A 23,637-nucleotide genomic window follows, 5' to 3' on the forward strand; every position below is an offset into this window, starting at 1 on the left:
CGCCTCCGGAGCCGGGACGGCGTCCTCGTCACTTGGGTCTGGCACGGAGTGGGGCCTAGCGAGGGGCTGCACATGGAGGGACGCCGCGGTGGCGCGGGCCAGGCGCTCAGCGGGTGCGCCCCAAGGGTCTGCGGGCCGCGGGGACTTGCTGGCGGGCCTGGAGGCGGGGGGGACAGGCTGACGCGTCGCCTCTGGGAGAACCGGGAGACCCGCGGCGAGCAGAGTTGAGGACCGGCCAGCGGGGCGTCCCGGGCTAGACCTGGGAGATGTCCGAGTGACTGGGGGAGCCCCGGCCGTGCAAGGTGAGAACTCAGAGAAGCGGGCGGAAGGCCAGGCGGGTGACCGGCGGGACCTTCCCAGAGCCCAGCGCACCTGGGAACAGGCGGCGTTGAGGTGGCAGCTGGGTCAGGGTGCCTCCGACCGCGGACACCCACTGCTGAGCACGGAGACATTCCTTCTGAAGAACCAGGAAAGAGGTGCCAGTTTGCGAGAGGGGCGGAACTAACTTCCAGCCAGGGCCCGCTGTGCGCCAGGCACCGAGCTGAGCGCTCGGATAAGGAGTGCGCGGCGGCGAAGGCAGTCAAGAGTGATCTTTCCAGACGTTTGGCAATGAGCCGGAGAGGCCTGTAGTTCAAGAGGTAGTAAAAGTAAAGGAGACAGGTGATTTCTTTCTCTTTCCCCCACCCCAGCCCCCTCACCCAGCATGAGGTGGAGCTCTCAAAAGAGCTGGGGGGGCGGGGGGATAAGAGATGGGGTAATTAACGGCGCAAGATCGCAGAAAAGGAAAATGAGGAAGGGGTGGTGGAGAGGGAGGAAGAAATCAGAGAAGGGACACACCTCTTCCTACAAGACTTCAAGGATGCATGCATAAACAGAAATCTTTTGAGATGGGGAGGAGGCCTACTGAGCCCTGCATGTTTCCATGCATCAGCTGCCTAGATGACCCTAAAGTCATCCATAGGCCTTCTGAGGTTACTGCCCTTTCAGACTTCAGCGCAACTGGCTCAGATCCCTGTTCCTCTTAAAGTGGGAAACCCTGCCTACCTGCCAACATTTCCAATTCTCCTAATTATCCTATTGCTCCAATTATTTCTCCTAATTTACAGTTCTCGTAATTATCCTATTGGCCCCAATTTTCTATTCCCGGTATTCCACTGTGCGCTTTTAGGAAATTTGTCACTATAGCCTGGATACCACCCCATCTATATTCCCCCCAAATATAGCACCATATGTGAAAACAAAGCACCCAGTGTTATATGACTGTTAAATAAATTATGGTTTATTTGTAACCATTAAAAATCATGTTGAAGAAAAAGATCGATGATACGGAAAATATCAGCAATTGAAAAGCACCTCATAAGATAATACTAGCTTGTAATATATACACGTACTATGCATATCACGTATAGATATCATGCTAGATTAAAAAAATGGGATTTTTATTTTCTGTGATGTCTTCTTTTTCTTGTTTTTACAGTACATTACTATTTCTCTTTAAATCAGGAAAAATGATATTTTAAAGCATTTTTAAGAAAGTTTTTTTTTTTTTTTTTAAGATCTTTGCGGAGTTGAAAAGAGTTATTAGAAATCAAGAAAGGAGGGGAGCCTGGCTGGCTCAATCGGTAGAGTATGTGACTATCCATCTGAGGGTCATGAGTTCAAGCCCTACCTTGGGCATGGAGCCTACTTTAAAAAAATGAAAAGAGGAATCAAGGAGATTGGAAAGGGATCTTTGAAGGATGGAAGGGACTTAGGTCAGCACTGATGGGCTAGTTGAGGAGGCTGCCTTAGGCAGGAGGTACACAAAGTGAGAACTGGAGGGAATAGTCCAGTAACAGTAGCAGGTCAGTTTGGTTGAAGCATAGGATTCAAGGGAGAGAAAAGTAGGAGACCCAGTCTGGAAAAATAAGATGGGACCGTAGTCCTAAATGCCAAGCTGAACCCTTTGTGATTTGTGGCTGGCAAGAACCACTGGCCCTTGAGCTGTGCAGGTGATAAATGTCAAAGTAAATTTTCCTGTAACCTCTTACTTAATGAGGTTCTGGATCTCAGCCCTTCTATCGTAATGATAGTTGGACATGTGATTGACTCAGAGCAGTGAGGCAGGGGCAACCGTATTTTGCATTCCAGCTGCTTACAGAATGAGAATTGGCCCTTGCTTCTCTGCCTGTTAATCACTACAATTTTTATTCACAAGGCACCAGATTTTCAGAGAGAACAGATTAGCAAAGAGCGAAGCTGAAAGGAAGAAATGTGCACCTTAAACCAGGGCTTTAAAAAAAAAAAAAAGTTTTTTAGAACTTTCTGTGAGTTCCACAGATAAATGAGATCACACAGTATTTATCTTTTTCTCTGACTTATTTCACTTAGCATAATGCCCTCAAGATCCATCCATGTTGTCACAAATGACAGTATTTCCTTCTCATATTGCTGAATAATGTTCTTTGCCAACGTTTTTGACTCTGACCTTCTATACGAAATATATTTCACATCTCAACCCAGAATATACACACACACGTACACACCTCCGAGAAGTTTCATGAAGTATTACTGTTACTTTATGCACTGCTGGCTGAGACTTTCAACTTCATGATTTTTATTTCTTTTGAAATACCAGTCAGAACCTACTACATTGATTTTATAACCCACTATAGGGTTACAAAATGCTTCAAAGGATGTTGAAAAGAGGCTAGACTATTCCCTGCTATGTTTGCAGTTCTCATTTAACTAGCCATACAGACTGTGACCTTAAGTTTGCCATGTTTACATGTCCCAGAAATCAACAGGACAGGTGAGACTCTCGGGATGTGGTGGGGGTGGGGATAGAAGGATTGGCACAAGCCATGTTTGTATTCCTCTTCCCTTCTTAGCAAATATTTCCTGACACCAGCATCTCTCAGCAGCTGTAAATGTGTTCTTCTTTGTCTAGCTTGAGATACAGATTGAACTTCAGACAAGGCCGGACTACCGTGTAAACCAGAGACAACTTTTCATTTGAATGAACAGAATCACAGACTACAATGAAAGGGGGAAAAAAATGTATCTTGACTGTGACAGTCCATAGAAGCTGTCTTACCACTGTTGGAATATCATAGAGACAGTAAGTACCACCCCTTTCTTCAAAGTCCAGAACCAATGAGGAGATGAAAATAACTCCATCACCAACAGAGCTGAACTGAAGAATGTGGCTTAGCTGATGACCCGTAGGCTTTTTAAGATTCCCTGAATTAAAATTCTCTCCCCCAAAACTCCAACCTTCACCTTGAGGGGGCCTAGCCGCTTTAACTGTGTCTGCTTAGAGAAGATTGCACTCTCTGAGGGCAGGCAGATCCAAATTCACCAATTAGGTAAGTCGCTCCTTCTGGAACACCCAGGATACATTCTCTCCTACCTGACCTCCTATGAAAACAAACAAGCAAACAAAGTTGGGGAATAAGGATTTATCCCTGCCCAAACAAACTGGATCTGACTCATTAGTTTGGCAGTTGAATGGGAAAGTGTATTAACTCAGCGAATTATAAAAAATGGCAAATACATGCCTTAACATTTCATTTTCACTTAAAACCTATAAGGAACACCCATTTGCCAATCTTTTGATGTGAGCCAAACATTTTCTTTGAGGAACAGTGCTGATTACAGTTTTCTTGAGCCCTATCTCACATAAAACCTATCTGTGGTATATTTTCTGTGCTTTCCAATTTGTTTCTTTAATGTTGACTAAGGACTTGGGATGCCTGGGTGACTCGATCTGTTAAGCGTCTGACTTCTGCTCAGATCATGATCTCACAGTTCATGGGTTTGAGCCCTGCCTTGGGCTCTGTACGGACAGCTCAGAATCTGGAGCCTGCTTCAGATTCTGTCTCTCCCTCTCTCTCTCTCTGTCCCTCCCCTGCCCCTCTCTCTCTCTCTCTCCCTCTCTCTCAAAAATAGATAAACATTAAGAAATATTTTAAAGTTGCCTAAGGACTTAAAACATCTTGAAAAGCAATATAAGTGGAGGCTTCTTCTTTAAAAAAAAAAATCCTTTGTAATTGTCTCACCCACACCTGGTTTGACAGTTTTCTAATTTATTTTTTTTTCAACGTTTATTTATTTTTGGGACAGAGAGAGACAGAGCATGAATGGGGGAGGGGCAGAGAGAGAGGGAGACACAGAATCGGAAACAGGCTCCAGGCTCCGAGCCATCAGCCCAGAGCCTGACGCGGGGCTCGAACTCACGGACCGTGAGATCGTGACCTGGCTGAAGTTGGACGCTTAACCGACTGCGCCACCCAGGCGCCCCCGGTTTGACAGTTTTCAACTGGTCATTAGCTAAACCTTCAACTGACATTTCATAGAAACAACTCTTTCTCTTTATACACATGCTTCATCAGTTTGTGTAACTTAAATTAATTACACTCTGGCATACAGTTGTCATAAGCAAGTTTGGGACCAAACACAACAGACTCCCATTAGGCATCTAACTCAACTAGTAAGAAGAAGTGTGTTGGAATTCCACAGATGAACTCATTAATCCAAAGCGTTCAGCAGGTCACAGGTAGTAGTCATTATGTTTAATCAGAGGGAATGGAACGTGTTGATTCCAGAGAGTCTATTAAGAGAGCCATTAATGCTCATAGACCAGTATGACCGACTCTGTATGCGTATATCTTAACATTCTTCTTCCGTCACGGATCCATTTTATAATCCCCTCAAAATCACTGTCCCTCCACTCCCATTTGGCTAAACATGGCTTTAAATGGTTTAAGATTGGAATGGCTATCAAAGAAATTCAAATGGTAACATCACATAATGCATTAGCAAAATATATGTATCTTAAACACTTTCCAGTGCTAATAAGATGGTATGATTGTATTCAGAAAAAGCTGTTGCAATGTGAATTGGTATAATCCTTTTAAGAAGCAGTTGACGCTACTTCTGAAGAGCCTTAAAAGAGATATGGCTCCCTTTTGATTCATCAATACCACTCCTAGAAACTTTTCCTTGGGAAGTAATCCTCCCCCAAAGAGAACGTCCACACTCACAATATGTGCTACTGCCTTTTTGTGATAGTGAAAGTTGAAGTAATTTACGGTGTGTAACATTGTGTAACTTACCACTGAGTAAGCAGAAAGGGGTAACTTGGAAAACACTTAATGACATATTATTTGGAAAAAAGATACAATTTGTTCTACCATACTAAGAACCTGAAACAGAATTGTATACTTTAACCGGGTGAATTCTGTGAATCATATCTCAACTTTTTAAAAAAGATACCATTCTGTATTTTTGCTTTTGTATCAGCCAAGATCAGCAGGAAACAGATGGCCTACTCTGAAATGTGTAACTGAAGAGAGTTAATGAAGGGACAGTGTGCAAAGATGTGGGCACGTTTGAGGGAAGCCAACAAGGGGTAATGAAGCACCCCAGGGCTAGCAAAGAGAGGAAACCCAGGGCTAAGTGAGAACAATAGCTGATGGAAAGGGAAGGCCAATAGGAACGTACAGGAATACAGCCCTACGTACAGGAATACAGCCCTACCCCTGTCTGTCTCTTGCCCTCAGATCTCCTGTGCTGCCTCCCACTGGCTGAACCCGAGAGGAAGCCTAAGGGCAAGTGAGCCCTGATGACGTTGTCCTTCAAGGCCAGCCTCCGGAAAATGATGGAGGGTAGATCTGGAAGGACAAAGGCACAATATCTAGCAGGTATGTGATCCTATAACAACGTAAGAACTGTCTAAGCATATGGCCAAGGATCTTAAGGGAACCCAGAAAACCAAGGTTTCCAGAGATAAAAAGTGAAGGTAGCTAGAGAGCAGGGAGGGTAGGTGGAGGGAAGAGGAAAGGTTGTTAACTGAGGCTGAGACAAGGATGAGAGGCAGAAGCAGGCACATCTTATTTTATTTTATTTATTTATTTTTTTTTTTTTGCCAAATACTTAGCTGGAGACTGAGCTCTGGAAGAGATTAAAAGGAGAGACAGGAGCTAAATTAGACTAGAGTGCTGGAAATTCTTCCCCTATTGGCTATTACCCTGTATTTCTCCTTCCTAGCTAAACTCCATGCCTTCAACAAATAATTGTTTAGTACCCATCATGTGCCGGGAACTGTTAGGCCCTGGGGATTGAGGAGGGAACAAAATTAACATCCTTGCTCTCCTGCAGTTTACATCCTGGTGGGGAGGAAAACAGACCATAGATAAGTAAATATGTCACGAGTGTAAGTGTTATAAAGAAAAACATGGAAGAGCAGGGAAATAAAATTCTGCCCATTCCACATCTTAAAAACCTCTTGGTTTAGACTACACATGCCCCTCCACACACACCAGAGCTCCTGAGTTTATTAAGCCGTGCACATCTCTCACCTGGACAAAGATCGTGACACCTTCCTGCCCCCAGCACCTTCCAAGCAGTCCTCCGCTCTGCCGTGAGAATCTTCCTGAAATGAATCACGTCAGTATCCTGCTTAAAACCCTCCAAGGCTCCTGTTTGCTTACAATGTGGAAAACCATCTCACCTCCTTACGACGACGGACCTTTTTGAACCTTCTCGGTCCTTCACGCACCTCTCCCTCTCCCGCTCTCCTTTTCTACCCACACTAATTGTCTGTAGTTTACTGGCCACGCCACACTGTCTCTCATTCCCATATCTTTGTTCATGCTGCTCTTTCCACTTACAATGCCCTGCCATGCCCTCCACCTTCTCCCAAATTTGGCAACCCTGTCCTGATTCTTTTAACCCCATTAGCTGTCACGTCTTTGGTCAAACTTCTCTGCCCTTCCCAGGTGTGAGGGAGCATCTCCTAGCTCCCTCCTTCATGTTATCAGTATATCTTATAGGTACCTATGAATATATTTATTATACCATATAATCTTATTTGTTAGACTTCAAGATGCTTTGGTTTAAATATAATCCATGGGTCGAACCCCTTCATTGGTTCATGCCTGACCCTCTTTTGTTACTGATCATCCACTGTAAAAGTTAGAATTGACAACTTACACATATCCCCCCCCCAAACCCAACGGTTAATCTTGTGTTTATTATTTTCTTGCTCCTAAAAATAGTTTTATCTAGAAAATAAATATATTATCAAAAATTAATTTTAAAAATTACCCTGACTCTGATATCATGTCTATGTGAAATCTAAAAAACAATAGATGAACAGGGGCGCCTGGGTGCCTCAGTCGGTTAAGCATCCAACTTCGGCTCAGGTCGTGATCTCATAGTTTGCGAGTTCGAGCCCCATGTTGGGCTCTGTGCTGACGGCTCAGAGCCTGGCGCCTGCTTCAGATTCTGTGTCTCCCCCTCTCTCTGCCCCTCCCCTGCTCATGCTCTGTGTCTCTCTGTCTCTCAAGAATAAATAAATGTTTAAAAAAATTATTTAAAAAAATAGATGAACAAACAAAAAGCAGAAACAGACCCCTAAATATAGAGAAGGAACCAGTGGTTGTCAGTAGGGCGGGGGGAGGAAGATGGGCAAAATAGATGAAGGGGAGAGAGAGGGCCAGGCTTTCAGCTGCGGGATGAATAAGTCATGGGGACGAAAGGGACATAGTCAATGGCATTGTAATAGCCTTGTGTGGTGACAGATGGTAGCTGCATATTTGTGCCGAGCGGAGTGAAGTATAGAGCTGTTGAATCACTATGTTGTCCACCTGAAATTAATTTAACACGGTGCACCAGCTACACTTCAATTTTAAAAATCACCCCAGCTTTATAAAAATTTAAAGTTAAAAAGTCTTGCTTTTTACAAAGGTTGAAGGGCGCCTGGATGGCTCAGTCAGTTAAGCATCCAACTTCGGCTCAGGTCATGATCTTACGGCTCTTGCGTTCCAGCCCCTCCTCAGGCTCCCTCTTGTCAACATGGAGCCTGCTTCGGATCCTCTGTCTCCCCCTCTCTCTTTCAAAACTAAATAAACATTAAAAACATTTTTTAAAGTTGAGATTGAATGTGTTTATATATACTTAACAGCTATATATATTTCCTCTTGTGAAATATCTGTTCGTATCTTTCTGCCCATTTTCTTTTTTTTTTTTTTTTTTTTTTTGTCCTTTTCTCATTAACTTTCCGGATTTCCTGATGTGTTCTTTTAATAATCCTTTGCGGTTTTTTTCCCCCTTAGAATTCAAGTACACAGAACAAGGTTAATTTCTAGAAATTTATGTCTATATATTTACATAAACACTTAAATCTATATTTTTGTGTATGCAAACCTGCATGCATATTCCCAAAACATGTATTTTAGTTATTTTCTTTACTTTTTTTAATTTTTAAAAATGTTTATTTATTTTGAGAGAGAGAGAGACAGAGACAGAGCGCAAGCGGGGGAGGGGCAGAGAGAGGGGGAGACACAGAATCCGAAGCAGGCCCCAGGCTCCAAGCTGTCAGCACAGAGCCCCATGCGGTGCTTGAACCCACAAACACTGAGATCATGACCTGAGCCACCCTGGTGCCCCTAGTTGGTTTCTTCATTAAAGAGCATTGTGCCCTACATAATATCCTGGGACTTCTTTTTCACTTTCCGTGTTATTTTGTTAAGATTTATCTGGGCCTGCTGCATGTAACCGAGTTTATTTGCATTGTGGCCGCTGTAGATTGTTCTGGAGTGTGAATATACTAGTATGACTTTGCCTCTCGATGCAGAGGCTCTTGGCACCCTGTGTTCTTCCCCTTGGCCCGTCTCAGGTCTTAGGCAAACATGTGGTGGCCAGTTTCGTGAGCTCCCAACACTGACAATTCCCGATGCGAGCGTTAGGCCTTGGGTGTCTCTAGTTTCTGCTTCAGGCCCTTCTGTGCCACAAGAGCCTTCTCGGCAGCCCGGCAGGCGCAGCCTGAAAGTGAGGAGAGCTAACCCTCGACCAAAGGGGGATGTGAGCCAAGAGATAAATGCCCCAGGCTCCCATCCTTCGGATGAACAATTCTGGGAGGCATTCTGTACACCTCTCAGAGGCGTCCGTGGAATCTCATGCCCCGTGTCAGCCTCCCTTCCTGCTCTGCCTCACCCTTCTTTCCTTCCCTCCCGAGGCCCGAGATCACTTCCCAGATAAACAACCTGCACCCGAGTCCTCGACCCCATCTTTGCTTTTGAGGAACGCAAGCTAATACAACCGATGCTCTGATCATGGACGTTCGCGTTGTTGCAGGTTTTTGCTTTCGCAAAAGTGCTGCCAAGAAGATGTGTGTAAAACCCACGGGTGCACAAGTGCAGGAACTTCTCTTGTGTATTTATGTAAAGTAGAAATGCTGGGTCAAAGGCTAAAGTCAACTTTCAACTCTGCAGTTTCAATTCCAAACTGTTTACCAAAGTGCTTTTTACCGATTCACAGTTTCAGCGTCATCTATGGGAGCCCATTGTTCCCCCACATCCTCGCCAACACTTGGGATTGTCAGATTTCTTAATCTTCACCACCCAAGTGGATATCAAATGGAATCGCGTTGCGGTCTCAATTTTTACTTCTTGACGATTCATGAGATTGAACCTGTCTTCATATATTTATTGACCATAAATGTTTCATCTTCCGGGAAATGTCTATTGTGCCCACTTTTCTACTGGTTGGTTGTCCCTTCCTCCTTAATTTTACTAATTCTTTTTTTGTTTTGTTTGTTTTTATCTGCTGACGTAATCTCTACCCCCAACGTGGGACTCGAACTCACAATCCTGAGATCGAGAGCCACACGTGCCACAGGCTGAGCCAGCCAGGTGCCCCTAATTTTACTAATTCTTGGACAGTTACAGTCCCCCCCCTTGGCACTCAGGTGCTCCCAATTGAATTAATCATAGTCTTTACCTGATAAGACCTTTTTCCTGGTTACAAAATTAAGGCATGCTTGTTGGAAAAGAAACATGTAAAGAATACAGACACGTTGAGCTTAGAGAAAGTCTGCTTTGTATTGGCTCCACCCCACCTCTAAGTGGGAATAACTCCCACAAATGTGTCATGCCTTATTTTGGGGACTTTGTTTTCACATATGTCTCCCAAACTAGACAGTTTCCCACAAGTAAGGACTCTGTTGTAGTCATCGCTGTATTCTCAGCCCCAGGCAAAGTCCTGGCTTAGATCGGGAATGTAACACATCCTCGTCGGAGGAGCTGCCGAAAGGTGTGTTCGAACAGAAGTTTTAAAGGTACAAGACTGCAGCTTGGCTGGACAGATGATTCAAGTCGGAGAAAAATGGAAGGGAGGCACTGGTAAAATGTCCTGGGGTTTGATTACTTAAAGTCTCAGCCGTTGGGCCGAAGTGTTTGATTCTTATCTTGGAGGCAGTCAGCTGAGGAAGCACTCAAGGCTTCTTCAGGTGCAGGGAAGTTATTTGTTCTTAGGTTTTTATCAGCGGCAGAATTAAAACATTGACAATCGGGGGCGCCTGGGTGGCGCAGTCGGTTAAGCGTCCGACTTCAGCCAGGTCACGATCTCGCGGTCCGTGAGTTCGAGCCCCGCGTCGGGCTCTGGGCTGATGGCTCAGAGCCTGGAGCCTGTTTCCGATTCTGTGTCTCCCTCTCTCTCTGCCCCTCGCCCGTTCATGCTCTGTCTCTCTCTGTCCCAAAAATAAATAAACGTTGAAAAAAAAAATTTAAAAAAAACAAACAAACATTGACAATCGAGTCATCTAACGGCAGTGCACCGGACATAAGGGAGGAGTTTGGGGAAAATAAAACCAAAGACAGAGAAATGAATGAATCAAGAAGTTATGAACTTTTTTTGGCGGGGGGGGGGGGGGGGGGGAGACAAAGACTCCTATGAAAAATTCACGAAAACTACACCTTCTTTCAGAAAAATAGACATAGACCTCAGCCCCTGCCCTTTAAAAAAAAAAATAAGAGGGGCGCCTGGGTGGCTCGGTCGGTTAAGCATCTGACTTCGGCTCAGGTCATGATCTCACGGCCCGTGGGTTTGAGCCCCGCGTCGGGCTCTGTGCTGACAGCTCAGAGCCTGGAGCCTGTTTCGGATTCTGTGTCTCCCTCCCTCTGTGACCCTCCCCCGTTCATGCTCTGTCTCTCTCTGTCTCAAAAATAAATAAACGTTAAAAAAAAATTAAAAAAAAAATAAGATTTTATTTTTAAGTAATCTCCACATCCAATGTTGGGCTTGAACTCACAACCCCAAGATCAAAAGTCTCACGCTTCACCAACTGAGCCAGCCAGGTGCCCCTGGCCCCTGCACTTTATAAGAACCTTTGATCAGTGGGTGATTTTTTTTTTTTAATGTTTATCTATTTTTGAGGGGGGAGGGACCAGGGAGTGGGGAGAGAGAATCTGAAGCGGGTTCCACGAGGATAGCGCCGAGCCCGAAGCGGGACCGAATGGAACTCACGAACTGTGATACCATGACCTGAGCTGAAGTCGGATGCTTCACTGATGGAGCCACCCAGGTGCCCGATGATTAGTTGGTATTCTCAGAGCGAGAGATTAAGAACCTGAACCATGGCGACAGTATGTGTCCATTCATTGAAACGTGGTGGTCCGTCTCCTACCATATGCGAGGCACCGTAGTGTGCTGGGCACAGGCCCCATCCAGTTTGAGGCATGGAGTAGCGTGGCATGGGGGTCAGCAGCACAGACTCTGAGCCCCGCTGGCTGGTTTCAAACCCCTGCCAGGTGACCTTGGCTAATTTGCTAAATCCACCTGCACCCTGCAGGTGTTTCACAGAGATGGTACTATCTTCACCCTCATCATTAAGAGAATCCTACATCCCAATAAAACACTTAGAATTCAAGGCATGGAGGGAGCCCTCGGCAGAGCCTTAAGGCAGAAACCGGAGCGGAGAGCAGAAGGAGGAAGCACAGAGCATGGGCTCGAATTCAAGATCTTTGGCCAAAATGGAGGAAGGAAGAGAAAGCAGTAACTAGAGGGGGAAGTGAGGGCAAGGAAGATTTTTTTTTTTTTTTAAGATGGGCGAGATCCTAAATGCTGCCGGGAGGAAATAGTGGAGTGGGAGAGGCTGAAGCCAAATCACTGATGATCTGTTCTTTCCCCTAAAGGTGCCCAGGTGGCAGAGAGGAAGGTTCCAGGGCAGAGGTGGAGGGTCTGGCTTTAGCTGGGAAGCCACTTCCGCTCATGTGCTGGAGGGGAGGAGTTTACTGCGGTGTGGCTGCAGGTGCAGGCTCGGCCAGGGAGGAGGAGTGTCACCATACCACCTGTGGTGGAGGGGAGGGGAGGGGAGAAGGGGCTGGCGGGAGGTCTGAGGACAGAGGACAAGTCGTGACTTTATTTTAAAGAGGGGACAGGCAGTGAGCAGAGCAGGTGACAAGATTGCCAGAGATCATTCAGGGCTCATGACTTTATAGGGATTCTGATCTGCCTGGTTGGGAAACTTCGGGAGGTCATCAGAGCTCCCGGGGCAAGAAATGCATCTAAAGAAGGGGCGGCGAGGGGCGCCTGGGTGGCTCGGTCGGTTAAGCGTCCGACTTGGGCTCAGGTCACGATCTCACAGCTCATGAGTTCAAGCCCCACATCAGGCTCAGCGCTGACAGCTCAGAGCTTGGAGCCTGCTTTGGATTCTGCGTCCCCCTTTCTCTTTCTGCCCCTCCCTCGTTCATGCTCTGTCTCTCAAAAATAAACATTAAAAAAAATATTAGAAAGAAGGGGCGGTGGGTGCTGAGTGAAGTCAGGAAGAACGGGACGGACAGGCGACCGCTGGATTTGCCAACCGACCGGTCGCTGCTCAAGCAGTGTCTTGAGGGTCACTATAGCGTCAGAGCACATGACACATGACAGAGAAGAAAAGAAAGAAAGAAGAGCAAGGCAATAAACTACCCGCGATCCAAGAACTGACGCTGAAATGAAGGGGAAAGTAAGACATTAACCAGAGAAAGAGTCAAATGAGGCATATTTTTCTTTCTAAAAGTCAGGAAAGGTACATATATTATATACATATATATACATATTTTACATACTTATACATATATATAATTTTTTAAGGCAGCTATTGTAGGTGCTGGCAGGAGAGGGAGGAACAAGGTCCCAGGTCCCAGAGGTATGATCAAGCATAATATGGTAATAAACAGCTCCTCTGGGCCAGGTGTTTTCCATAAGACCATGTTACCACCCCCCCATACAGAGGCTCAGAGAAGTTAAAGGCTCCCCTTGGGTCGGGGAGAAACAGAGTCTCGAAGTTATTCACCCCAAATCACACTGCTAGCGTGTGACAGAGCCAGGATTTAAACCCAGGTCATATGACTCCAAAGTGCCAACGCTTACTGACCCTACACCACAGACAGGAAGAAAAGCTGAGACTCCTGAAGAGGAGGAGTTATTTCTGCCAGCGCCGAGGAAAGGAAAAGACTTGGAAGAGATGTGTGTGCTTGAGATTTGTGTTTATTTAGAATTCTTCTCCTTCCCACTCACATGGAGAAGCATAGAAGCATATGGACTTTTAAAGTTGGCACGATTGAAAAAGCCTCGCTTTATACATAGAGGAAAACTTGAGCCAGAGAACTGAGCCGACCTTTCTGTAGCGAGAGAATTCGTTGGCTGTGGCCAAGAAAGTTACAGTTGAAGACCCAGGACAGTTGTGTGACCAACTGATTCACCCAACCCTCTACCCAGGTGGTTGCTTCGTGGAAGAAGCGATCCTCCCTTAATTCGGGAGAACGGAGGGGAAACAGTTTGCATATGTTGACAGGCTGTTTATTACAGTTACCGACTTGAGGCATTTTGTGGTGTCTTTTTCATCTATCAATATTTTCTGATAGGTGATTTCAAAGTAACTGCCTAAAGGACAGACCTTGTTTCTTTTTGCCGAACTTCCACACGCGGGGAACACGGAGAAAACCAAAAACAAACCAGAGCCCAGAGGGAAGTGTGTAGAGTTATGTTCAGGTCGCAAGTCAGGGCCAGAGACAGAAACTGAGAGCTGTGGTAAGTATCTGGGCAAACAGGACCCAAGGTCAGGACACAGGGAGCAGACCCTGCTGCCTCACCACAGTGCTAGCCCCAGAGGTCACACCAAAGGCAGTGGAGAAAACGCCAGGGTTCAAAGGCATCTAGCAAACCAGGAAAGCACTGAAAAAAACAGCTCTGAGCAGAAAGGAGGTAGCCGCCCGACCCCGCTTGCAAACTAACCTCTATATGCCCACAAATGCAATTTAACGAAAAAGGTTTTTTTAATGTTTATTTTTGAGACAGAGAGCATGAGTGGGAGAGGGTAGAGAAAGAGGGAAACAAGCTCCAGGCTGAAGCAGGCTCCAGGCTCTGAGCTATCAGCACAGAGCCCAACACGGGACTTGAACCCAGACTGTGAGATCATGACCTGAGCCCAAGTCAGATGCTTAACCTACTGAGCTACCCAGGCACCCCCACAAACGCAATTTTAAATCATCTAGAAGCCCTATTAAAACCAGTGAAAAGAAACAAGTGAAATCAAATTTAATATATTTTCTTTAACTAATATATCAGAATTACTATTATTTCAACTTGTAATCAATATGACCAATAGTTTAAATTCCTTTTGTCATGCTAACTCCTCAAGATCCAGGAATGTGCCTTGTACTAGTACATCTCAATCCAAACTAGCCCCTCTTTGAGTGCTCAGTGACCCATGTGGCTACTGGCCTTTGTGTCAATGAACACAGGGTTAGAGAAAACCATACTTAACATTCTGGCATTGACATATTTTGCCTATATCGTGTTTTTTTTTTCTTTTACCTTTCTTTCCTTTAAAACATGTTGAATTTGGGAAGGGCTGGGTTTTTTCTAAGTCTATATAATTTGAGAGATAGGGAACATGCACAAGTTGGGGAGGGGCAGAGAGCGAGAGGGAGAGAGCGAGAATCCCAAGTAGGCTCTGCACCATCGGCAAGGAGCTAGATGTAGGGCTTAAACTCACGAACCGTAAGGCTGTGACCAGAGCTGAAGTTAGATGCTTAGCCACATAACTGACTGAGCCACCCAGGCACCCCAGGGCTGGATTTTTAAGGAAGTGGGAGAAAACTTAGATCCTGAGAGTCTCTAGTTTGAAAATTTTTTTTAATGTTTATTTTGAGAGAGAGCATGCGTGAGCAGGGGAGAGACAGAGAAGGAGGGAGACACAGAATCCGAAGCAGGCTCCAGGCTCTGAGCTGTCAGCACAAAGCTGGACACGGGGCTCAAGCTCACGAACCATGAGATGGTGACCTGAGCTGAAGTCAGACGCTTAACAGCCACCCAGGCGCCCTTCTAGTTTGAAATTTTAAATGTTTCCATTATGGCTCTCCTAATCCATTTCCATCCTATCCTTGAGAGATGACTTCTTTTTTTTTTTTAAGCCCCATGGTGCAGGGAACTCCTTAGAAAGATAAAAAGACAGGAAATGTCATGCAGGTGGATACCTGCTACCAAGCATTCATTCCTTCTGTTCATTCACTTGTTCATATTCGTTCTTAACAGTTACTACACATCAACTATAGGTCAGGGACTGTGCCTGGGGTTAGTCTTCCAGGCATAGTCCCTGGCTTGTGAGAGAGACAGTTTAGCAGAAAACCCAGAGAAAACATTACAGTAAAATGTACTAAGTGTTGGGGCTCCTGGGTGGCTCAGTCGGTTAAGCATCCGACTTCGGCTCAGGTCACGATCTCGTAGTTTGTGAGTTCAAGCCCCGCGTCGGGCTCTGTGCTGATGGCTCGGAGCCTGGAGCCTGCTTCGGATTCTGTGTCTCCCTCTCTCTCTGCCCCTCCCCCACTCATGCTCTGTCTTTCTGTGTCTCAAAATAAAGAAACATTAAAAAAAAATTTTTTTTTGACGTAGTGAGCATTGTGATAGGGGAAGTATGAGGATCTGAGTGGCCGCCTGGGAGAATAATGGACTCCATCTCCGGAGATAAGGGAAGGCTTCAGGGGTGGAGGAAAGAAGGAAGATTGAAGGAACAACAGGTAAGCAACAGGGAGAAGGGAGGGCTGAAAAATGCTCGGGACTGAAAGAGCAGCTGTAGGGAAGGCCCAGAGGCCTTTTGTGGAACCGAAAGCGGTTCCCTGTGGCTGGGACCTCTGGGGTGAGAGGGGACACTGGCATCAGGCATTACTCCTTGGGGCTGTGCGGTTAATGGTGGGAGCTACGAGGCAGGATGTTGACAAATTGGGAATAGGCCGGCGCAAGACAGGAAGTACTCCTCCCTGAAAATATTCCTTCACCAGTTCAGTTCAAGTTCACTGGTTACACACTCAAATGGGTTAATGAGCTATTCTTTCTTTCTTCTTCTTTTTTTTTTACTCTTTGTTTTTTTCAATTCCGGTATAGTTAACATACAGTGTGATATTAATTTCAGGTGTGCAATAGAGTGATTCAATACTTTCATCCATCACTCAGTGCTCATCATGATACGGTACTCTTTTTCTTCTTTAAGTTTATTATTTACTTAGAGAGTGAACAGGGTAAGGGCAGAGAGAGGAGAGAGAGAATCACAAGCAGACTCCACATGGACAGTGTGGAGCCCAATGCGAGGCTTGAACTCACGAACTGTGAGATTACAATCTGAGCCAAAACCCAGAGTTGAACGCTTAACCAACTGAGCCATCTAAGCACCCCTCTTTTTTTTAATGTTTATTTATTTATTTGAGAGAGAGAGAGAGAAGGAGGGGGGGAGGAGCAGAGAGAGAGAGAGAGAAAGAGAATCTTAAGCAGGCTCTGTGCTGACAGTGCAGAGCCCGACACAGGACTCGATCTCACAAACCATGAGATCATGACCTGAGCAGAAATCAAGAGTTGGATACCTAACTGAGCCACACGATACACGTACTCTTAATCTCCTTAACTATTTCCCCCCCCCCTGCCACCCCCCTCCCCTCTGGTGACCACCCGTTTATTCTCTACAGTGAAGAGTCTGTTTTCTGGTGAGCTGTTCTTTATAAAAGCAAGAGTCTCTCGTACAGCGATTACTCTCTTTTCAGATTATGTCAGGCTATGAAGACTTCTTCTTGATTCAGAAAACTGAACACGGTTGAAGTTCCGTGTAATAGAAGTCATATAAAAGTGCGTATAAAATACAGGCGTGGAACAATGAACGGGTGTTAGCTCTGCCCCGGGGAGGTCTGGGTAGGCTTCCCACAACAGATGACACTTAAACAGGGTCTGGAAGAAGAAGAAGCATAGTCAGGCCTCCAAATGGACGGACGTTCTGATAATGACAACAGTATTTACTAAGTGTCAGGAACTATTTTTGTGGTTTACATTCTAAGCTTACTCTACCTCCAAAATAATAATAATAATAATAAAACACTAGATACTACCATCCCTGTTTACAGGTGAAGAAACTGAGGCACAGAGATGTAAAGACCCTCTAACGTGACTTGTCTAGAGTCACACTGTTTGGAAGGGGTATAGCATGGCTCCAGAGTTTACCTCATTAACCAACCCCCCCTCCCATCATATTTGAACATGCCTGGATTATAGGGTGAGGGATTAGCAAGGAACGTCAGATCAAACCGGTGAGGGAAGCAGTGGCCGCATCAGGCAGAGTTTCAGCAGCAGCCCCTTGAAGACAGGTTACATAGCAGCCTTTAGGTAAATGGTGTTTTTTTTTTTTATGACTTGAGTGCATATATAAATGATTGCTAATGATCATATTTTTGAATGTGGTTGCATTAAGAAAACATTATATCCAAATCCAGGTTTACACAAACCACATTTCCAGTGGTGAATCACGGCCTCAACAGATTCCCATAGGATCCTTTAAAACATCAAGAGGATGTAGGCAGGCCAGATCGAAGGACGCAGAGTGGGTCCCGCAGGACCAGCCAAGAGGGTCTCTGGCTTTGTGCAGGATAGAAAACAAACACAGGCCGGGAGGAAGTAAGAGCAGAGTTTACTGAATAGCGTAAATGACAGAGTATAGCAGACGAAGGTCTGGGAGAGGCAGGAAGGAAAGGAGAGGGAGTCTCTTCCTCGCTTGGGTTTAGGGGTTTAGATTGGAAAGGGGTCCGGGGCACATGTTCCTTCAGGAATCCAGGGAAGGGACCGCTCGAAGCCAAGTGCAGGTGGACAATAGGTGTTATTTCATAAATAACCGGAGGTAGGGGGTGTGGATGCCACCATGGGCTGAGGTTTGTTCGAAGCTAATGTCCTGGAACGTGTTTGGGATCCAGGCTTTTAGATGTTATCAGGCGTTTGGGGGCCTAGGACAAAACTCAGAAAATGATTAACTTTCTTGCTTCCCTCTCCGAGTGGGAACACAGCTTCTTTGGTTGATTCGGACGCAAGGTGAGATATAGAACATGAATAAATAGGGGCTAGCAGAAAAACAGCAGAGGGAGAGTCTTTCTAAACATGGAGTCCCTCTGGTTTCCCCATGATTAACTGTAAAACTGCAGAAGCTCCAAAGGCAGCTCATCAGCGACGGAGGAGGTGTGAGCCCTCCTTAGGCGAGAGGCTCAGGTCGTCCCCACACTCTCAAATCTTCACCCGCAGGACCTCCACAGTCACAACACACGCTCTCCTATCTGAGAACCAATAGAACAAACAGCAAGCTCCCTTTCCTCGTTTAGCCAGGGCACAATGGCCAAACAGGAAACTGGTGTCCCCCCACCCCCACCCCCACAGCATATACACGCCTACCAACTCAGAAGGCTGGCATTTCCTTCTCCCAGCTGCCCCAGCAGCTGTCCAGGACTTTTTAAAGAGAGCTCTCCAAAAGCCTCCCAGGGAGATGTGACTGACTCTAGTAAATCTCTCTGCATAGAAGGCACCTTTAATTCGGGGGAATGAGATTTCTTCCCAACAGCCCATGTTGCACAGAACCGCTGCATCTTTTAAAAACCAGGCTTTCTGATGTCCAGAGCCACCAAGCTGAAAGTCTCCTCTCTTCAGCCCCTGACTTGACCTAGAAGAGGCTGGCTGGGTGTGTCCTTCCAGCAAACCCAGAGAGATCCTTTCAGGAGGTGGCACCAGGGAAGAGCCAGGCCACACCGAAAAGTGTGGCCTGTGCACTGGTTTGTCTAGATACTCCCAGACCACTTCCTATCCTGACAGGGCTATACAGGAACCTTCTCCTTCCACCCACCATTTCCTTCATTGGGAAGGTCGAGGAGAAACTGGTAAGATCATGGTTATTTTGGGTGGTGGCCTTGGAGGGGGGCTCAATCAGTTGAGCGTCCGACCTCGGCTCAGGTCACAATCTCACGGTTTGTGGGTCGGAGCCCCACGTCGGGCTCTGTGCTGACATCTCGGAGCCTGGAGCCTGCTTCGGATTCTGTGTCTCCTTCTCTCTCTGCCCCTTCCCCACTCATGCTCTCTGTCTCTCAAAAATGAATAAACGTTAAAAAAAAAAATTTGTTTAAAGAAAAGTTTGCTGTTACAGAGCAAAGAGAACAATCAGTAATTACACCCAACGACAGAGATTTTACAACATAATGTAGAACAAAAGCTGGAAGTAAAAGATTCCATTTATACAAAGTTCAAGGGGCACCTGGTGGCTCAGTCGGTTAAGCATCCACTTCAGCTCAGGTCACAATCTCACGGTTTGTGGGTCGAGCCCCACGTCGGGCTCTGTGCTGACAGCTCGGAGCCTGGAGCCTGCTTCGGATTCTGTGTCTCCTGCTCTCTCTGCCCCTCTCCCATTCATGCTGTCCTCTCTCTCTCTCCTCAAAAATAATACACATTAAAAAAAAGAGAGAGAGTTAACTTGGGGCACATAGCTGGCTCAGATGGAAGACCATGAGACTCTTGATCTCAGGGTTGTGAGTTCAAGCCCCACTTTTGGTACAGAGATTACTTAAATAAATAAATACAATAAACTAAAAAAAAAAAAGAAGACTTAACTCATTGGCCCAAATCACACAGCTAGTGAGGGGTTGATCTGTGATTTAAAAGCCAGGTGGGTCTAACTCAACTTCTATAAGAAGATGTTTCCTTCAGGCAGGCCGGCAGGCTATATATGAAAGAAAATACCGGCCATGCCCTTGTGATTGATGGGGTCTTAAAAGACTTTTATGTTGGGAAGATGTGCAGCCCAGTGAGGAGCGAACATAGCATGTCAGAGTCCCTCATTTGGAAAATTTAATGCCTTAGGCTTTATGTCTTCATCTCCTCTGGAATCATCTGTCCTAAATATCTGAATCATTTTCATAAGACACACTGTTTCCACTGTAACACTGCAGGGAAACTTCATGAAGCGTTTCCATACCCACCCAGTTTATATTATTCTGTCTAGGTCCTGTTCCTCCTTACCGATTCTTTTCATCCCAATTACTTGTTGCTCAGTCTGTCTGAGCAACAGACTCAAGACCGTAAGCTCCCAGGAAGAAAGCGCCCCACACCTAACCCCATTTCTGGTTTGTGATGGACATTATGTTTCCCCTTCCACGTGTGATGCCGGCCCAACTGTGGCCCAGTTGAAAGTCTCCTTTGACCAAAGCAGTGTCTGAAAGATCCTTTCTCCTCTCTGACTTTCTATAGAATGTATAGGCTGACCGTTATGCTTAACTTTTTGTTTCCTTTCTTTTTTTTTAAATCTTTATATTTATTTTTGAGAGAGAGAGAGAGAGAGAGAGAGAGAGAGAGAGAGAGAGAGAGCATGCACACAAGCAGGGAAGGGGCAAAAAGACAGGCAGAAAGACACAGAATCCTAAAGCAGGGCTCCAGGCTCTGAGCTGTCAGCACAGAGCCCGACATGGGGCTCGGACCCACGACCCGTGAGATCATGACCTGAGCCAAAGTCAAACGCTTAAACGGACTGAGCCACCCAGGGGCCCCTTGTTTCCTTTCTTAAAGATACCTTTTATTTTTAACCTTTTTTTTTTTTCCTGCTGCAAATGATACTGAAAGTTCTTCAAGACTAGGACTATGTCTTCTGCTTTTCACTTTAATAAACCCTCTTTCAGCCTTGAGCACATGTTGTGAGCCAACATCCCCATCTATCTGAGGGAAGGTGATCTTATCCTTAGAGTCTGGCTTGATCCATCTGTCTCTGGGTGAGCTGAGCCTCCCGGCCTTAACATCTCCATTCATCATTTGACAATTCTTTTGTGTGTTATTTCGCGTAATATTCTGGGGGTAAAAAGATAGGTTAGAAGGCCCTTGCCCCCAGGAAACTCATGGTCTGGTGAGAGCGACAGGTACATAATTAGATGGTGAGTATGCAGGTAGAAGTGCCATGAAGGCTTCCGGGAGGACATGATGCACGAGCTCAACTTGAAAGGCGAGGAGGAATAAAAAGTGTTGGGTGAGATAGAAGACTTTCAGGGGGAGGAAGCCGAGGACACAAAAGCAAGAGTATGCAGCATTCGGGGAAGTGCATACTCTCAATTGGGAGGAGAGTGAGACCAGAGGGAAAGGTAGGCAGGGGCCAGAGCACAAAGTCCCTTTGTAGCATGCTAAGGAATTTGACCATATCCTGAAAGTCAGGAAGATCTACTGAAAGGTTTTATGTGAGGAAGTAACATCATCAAACTTACTGTTTGAATAAAGGACCCTGGCTGCAGTGTGGAGAAGAGATTGGAGTGAGGCAAGACAGGGGGGCAAGACTTCAGGCTGAAAGACTGGTTAGGGGGTTCATCGCAACCGTCAGACGAGTAGAATGAACCAAGGTAGTGACAGTGGAGTTGGAGAAAGTGGATGAATAAGAGAGATATTCAGAAAGTAGAATAACAAGATTGGTGACTAACTGGATTTGGCAAGTGAGTGAGAAGAAGAATCAAGGATGACAATTAGATTTCTTACTTTTGTGATTGGGTGGTGCCCAGAACAGTCTTTTTTTTTTTAATGTTTATTTATTTTTGAGAGAGAGAGAGGAGACAGAGAGCACGAGCTAGGGAGGGGCAGAGAGAGAGAGAGAGACACAGAATCTGCAGCACGCTTCAGGCTCTGAGCTGTCAGCACAGAGCCCAACGTGGGGCTCGAACTTATAAACTGCGAGATCATGACCTGAGCCGAAGCCAGATGCTTAACCTCCTGAGCCACCCAGGTGCCCCAAGAACAGGTCTTTTGTGGGAGAGTAGTGAGGATGGGAAGATGTGACATTTGGTACACAGTGAGTTTGAAGTGTATGTTGGACACCCAAGTGCAGATGTCCAGAAGCAAGTTGACATAAAAGTTGACATCCAGGAGGAGATCAGAGCTATGGATAGTGGAGAAGTGAATTGCATAGAGAAGGTAATTGGAGTCATGAAAACAGATAAATCACCCAGAGGCGTCGTAGGCTGAGAAGTGGTGCAGGATTTCACCGTCGAAGGAGTAAGCTAAAGAGTCCTGAAGGAGACGAGAACACAAGCCAGAGGGGCAGGAGGCAAACTGAACGGGGGACCCACAGGCCGAAAGGCATCTTAAAAGGTTATTTTATGCGTTCAGATCCCAGGATGGGGGCAGAAACCAGGTTTCAGGTGATGAAGAAGAATATAGATGAGGAAAGGATATGTGTATCCTTTGAAATTCATCAAGCTGTATGCACCGACTGTTTCACGTTTACTATAGGTAAGTTATACCTCCATAAAGCATTCGGCCTAAAAGTCTTTAAGATATATGTGAACATGAGCATATACTAGGAAAATAGAAGTTAAGGGGAAGAATTGAGGGAGAGAAGGAGTGATTAAGGGGAAAAGTTTTGAGAGGTGGAAGAGATAAACTCTTGGCCGGTGGAAGATTAGCTTTAGACAGGAGGAGGGATGCCTCTTTCACTGACAGAGAAAGAGGAGGAAGGGGTGTTTACAGAAGCAGAGAAGTTGGATAGGGAGTATGTTAGGAAGTCGAGTTTCTCTGTAATACTTTCTTTTCCTGCATGAAACTGGACTCCAGATGTGATGGTTTAAAAAATATGCCCACAAATTCTTTGATACTCTTCCCTTCAAAGTAGAACTTAATTCCCCTTCCTTTGGGTCTGTACTGGACTCCTGAATAGGGAAGAAATGATGCTATGTCACTTCAGAGATTAGGCTACAAAAAAACCACTGACTTTTGTTTTGATAGAGCAACCAACCATCCTGCTTTACCTGGGACCAAAGATGCAGGAATTTCAATGCAAAATCAGGATGCGTTGGTGATCCTGTCTTGAGCTGGTTCTTTCTCTCTTAGATCATTTGCTCTGATGGAAGCCAGCTGCCATGTTGCAGCTGCCCTAAAGAGAGGTCCCCCATGGCAAGAAGCTGAGGGAGATCTCGAGTCAACAGCCAGCTGGGAACTGGGGCTTCAATCCAATAACCCAAGAACAATTGAGACCTACCAACAGCCACAGGATGGAGCTTGGCAGCAGAACGTTCTTCAGTTAAGCCTTCAGAAGAGACTGCAGTCCCTCTGGACGGTTTGACTATAACTTCATGAGAGACTTTGAGTCCAAACCACCCAACCATGATGGCCCCAAATTTCTGACCCATAGAAATTGTGAGATATTTGTTGTAATTTTCTTTTTAAAAAAAAATTTTTTTTAACGTTTATTTATTTTTGAGACAGAGAGAGACAGAGCATGAACGGGGATGGTCAGAGAGAGGGAGACACAGAATCTGAAACAGGCTCCAGGCTCTGAGCTGTCAGCACAGAGCCCGATGCGGGGCTCGAACTCACGGACCGCGAGATCGTGACCTGGGCCGAAGTCAGCCGCTTAACCGACTGAACCACCCAGGCGCCCTGTTGTGTTAATTTTCTAAGTTTGGGGGGTAATTTGTTATGCAGAAATAGACAACTAATTCATCAGATCACTGACAATGAGGGGGAAATAATGAGAAAGGTTTCCAGGTCCTAGCATGGTTGGATGACTTTCTCCCA

At 45.7% G+C, this 23,637-nt stretch overlaps 1 protein-coding gene and 1 long non-coding RNA gene across 4 annotated transcripts in view; one reads left to right on the plus strand and one right to left on the minus strand.

The window, feature by feature from the left end:
* ZNF592 (zinc finger protein 592) overlaps positions 1 to 908 on the minus strand; it is a 53,211-nt gene extending 52,303 nt beyond the window's left edge. The window contains exon 1 of the mRNA XM_030317308.1: positions 373 to 908. Within this exon, the coding sequence (XP_030173168.1) occupies positions 373 to 452 (80 nt within the window). The 5' untranslated portion in view covers positions 453 to 908. The remainder of the gene's footprint in view (positions 1 to 372) is intronic.
* On the plus strand, positions 120 to 23,274 carry LOC115515467. Of its 3 annotated transcripts, none has more exons than XR_003969286.1 (5): positions 120 to 302; positions 2,930 to 3,100; positions 5,544 to 5,684; positions 15,700 to 15,824; positions 22,951 to 23,274. It is a non-coding gene; the product is annotated as an uncharacterized LOC115515467 (long non-coding RNA). The 3 variants fall into 3 exon arrangements; XR_003969287.1 differs by lacking the exon at positions 22,951 to 23,274 and adding an exon at positions 16,839 to 17,142; XR_003969288.1 differs by lacking the exon at positions 15,700 to 15,824.
* Positions 23,275 to 23,637: the final 363 nt, after the last annotated feature.

The sequence above is a fragment of the Lynx canadensis genome, chromosome B3 (genome assembly GCF_007474595.2).
Source record: "Lynx canadensis isolate LIC74 chromosome B3, mLynCan4.pri.v2, whole genome shotgun sequence".
In the NCBI taxonomy this organism is placed as follows: domain Eukaryota; kingdom Metazoa; phylum Chordata; class Mammalia; order Carnivora; family Felidae; genus Lynx; species Lynx canadensis.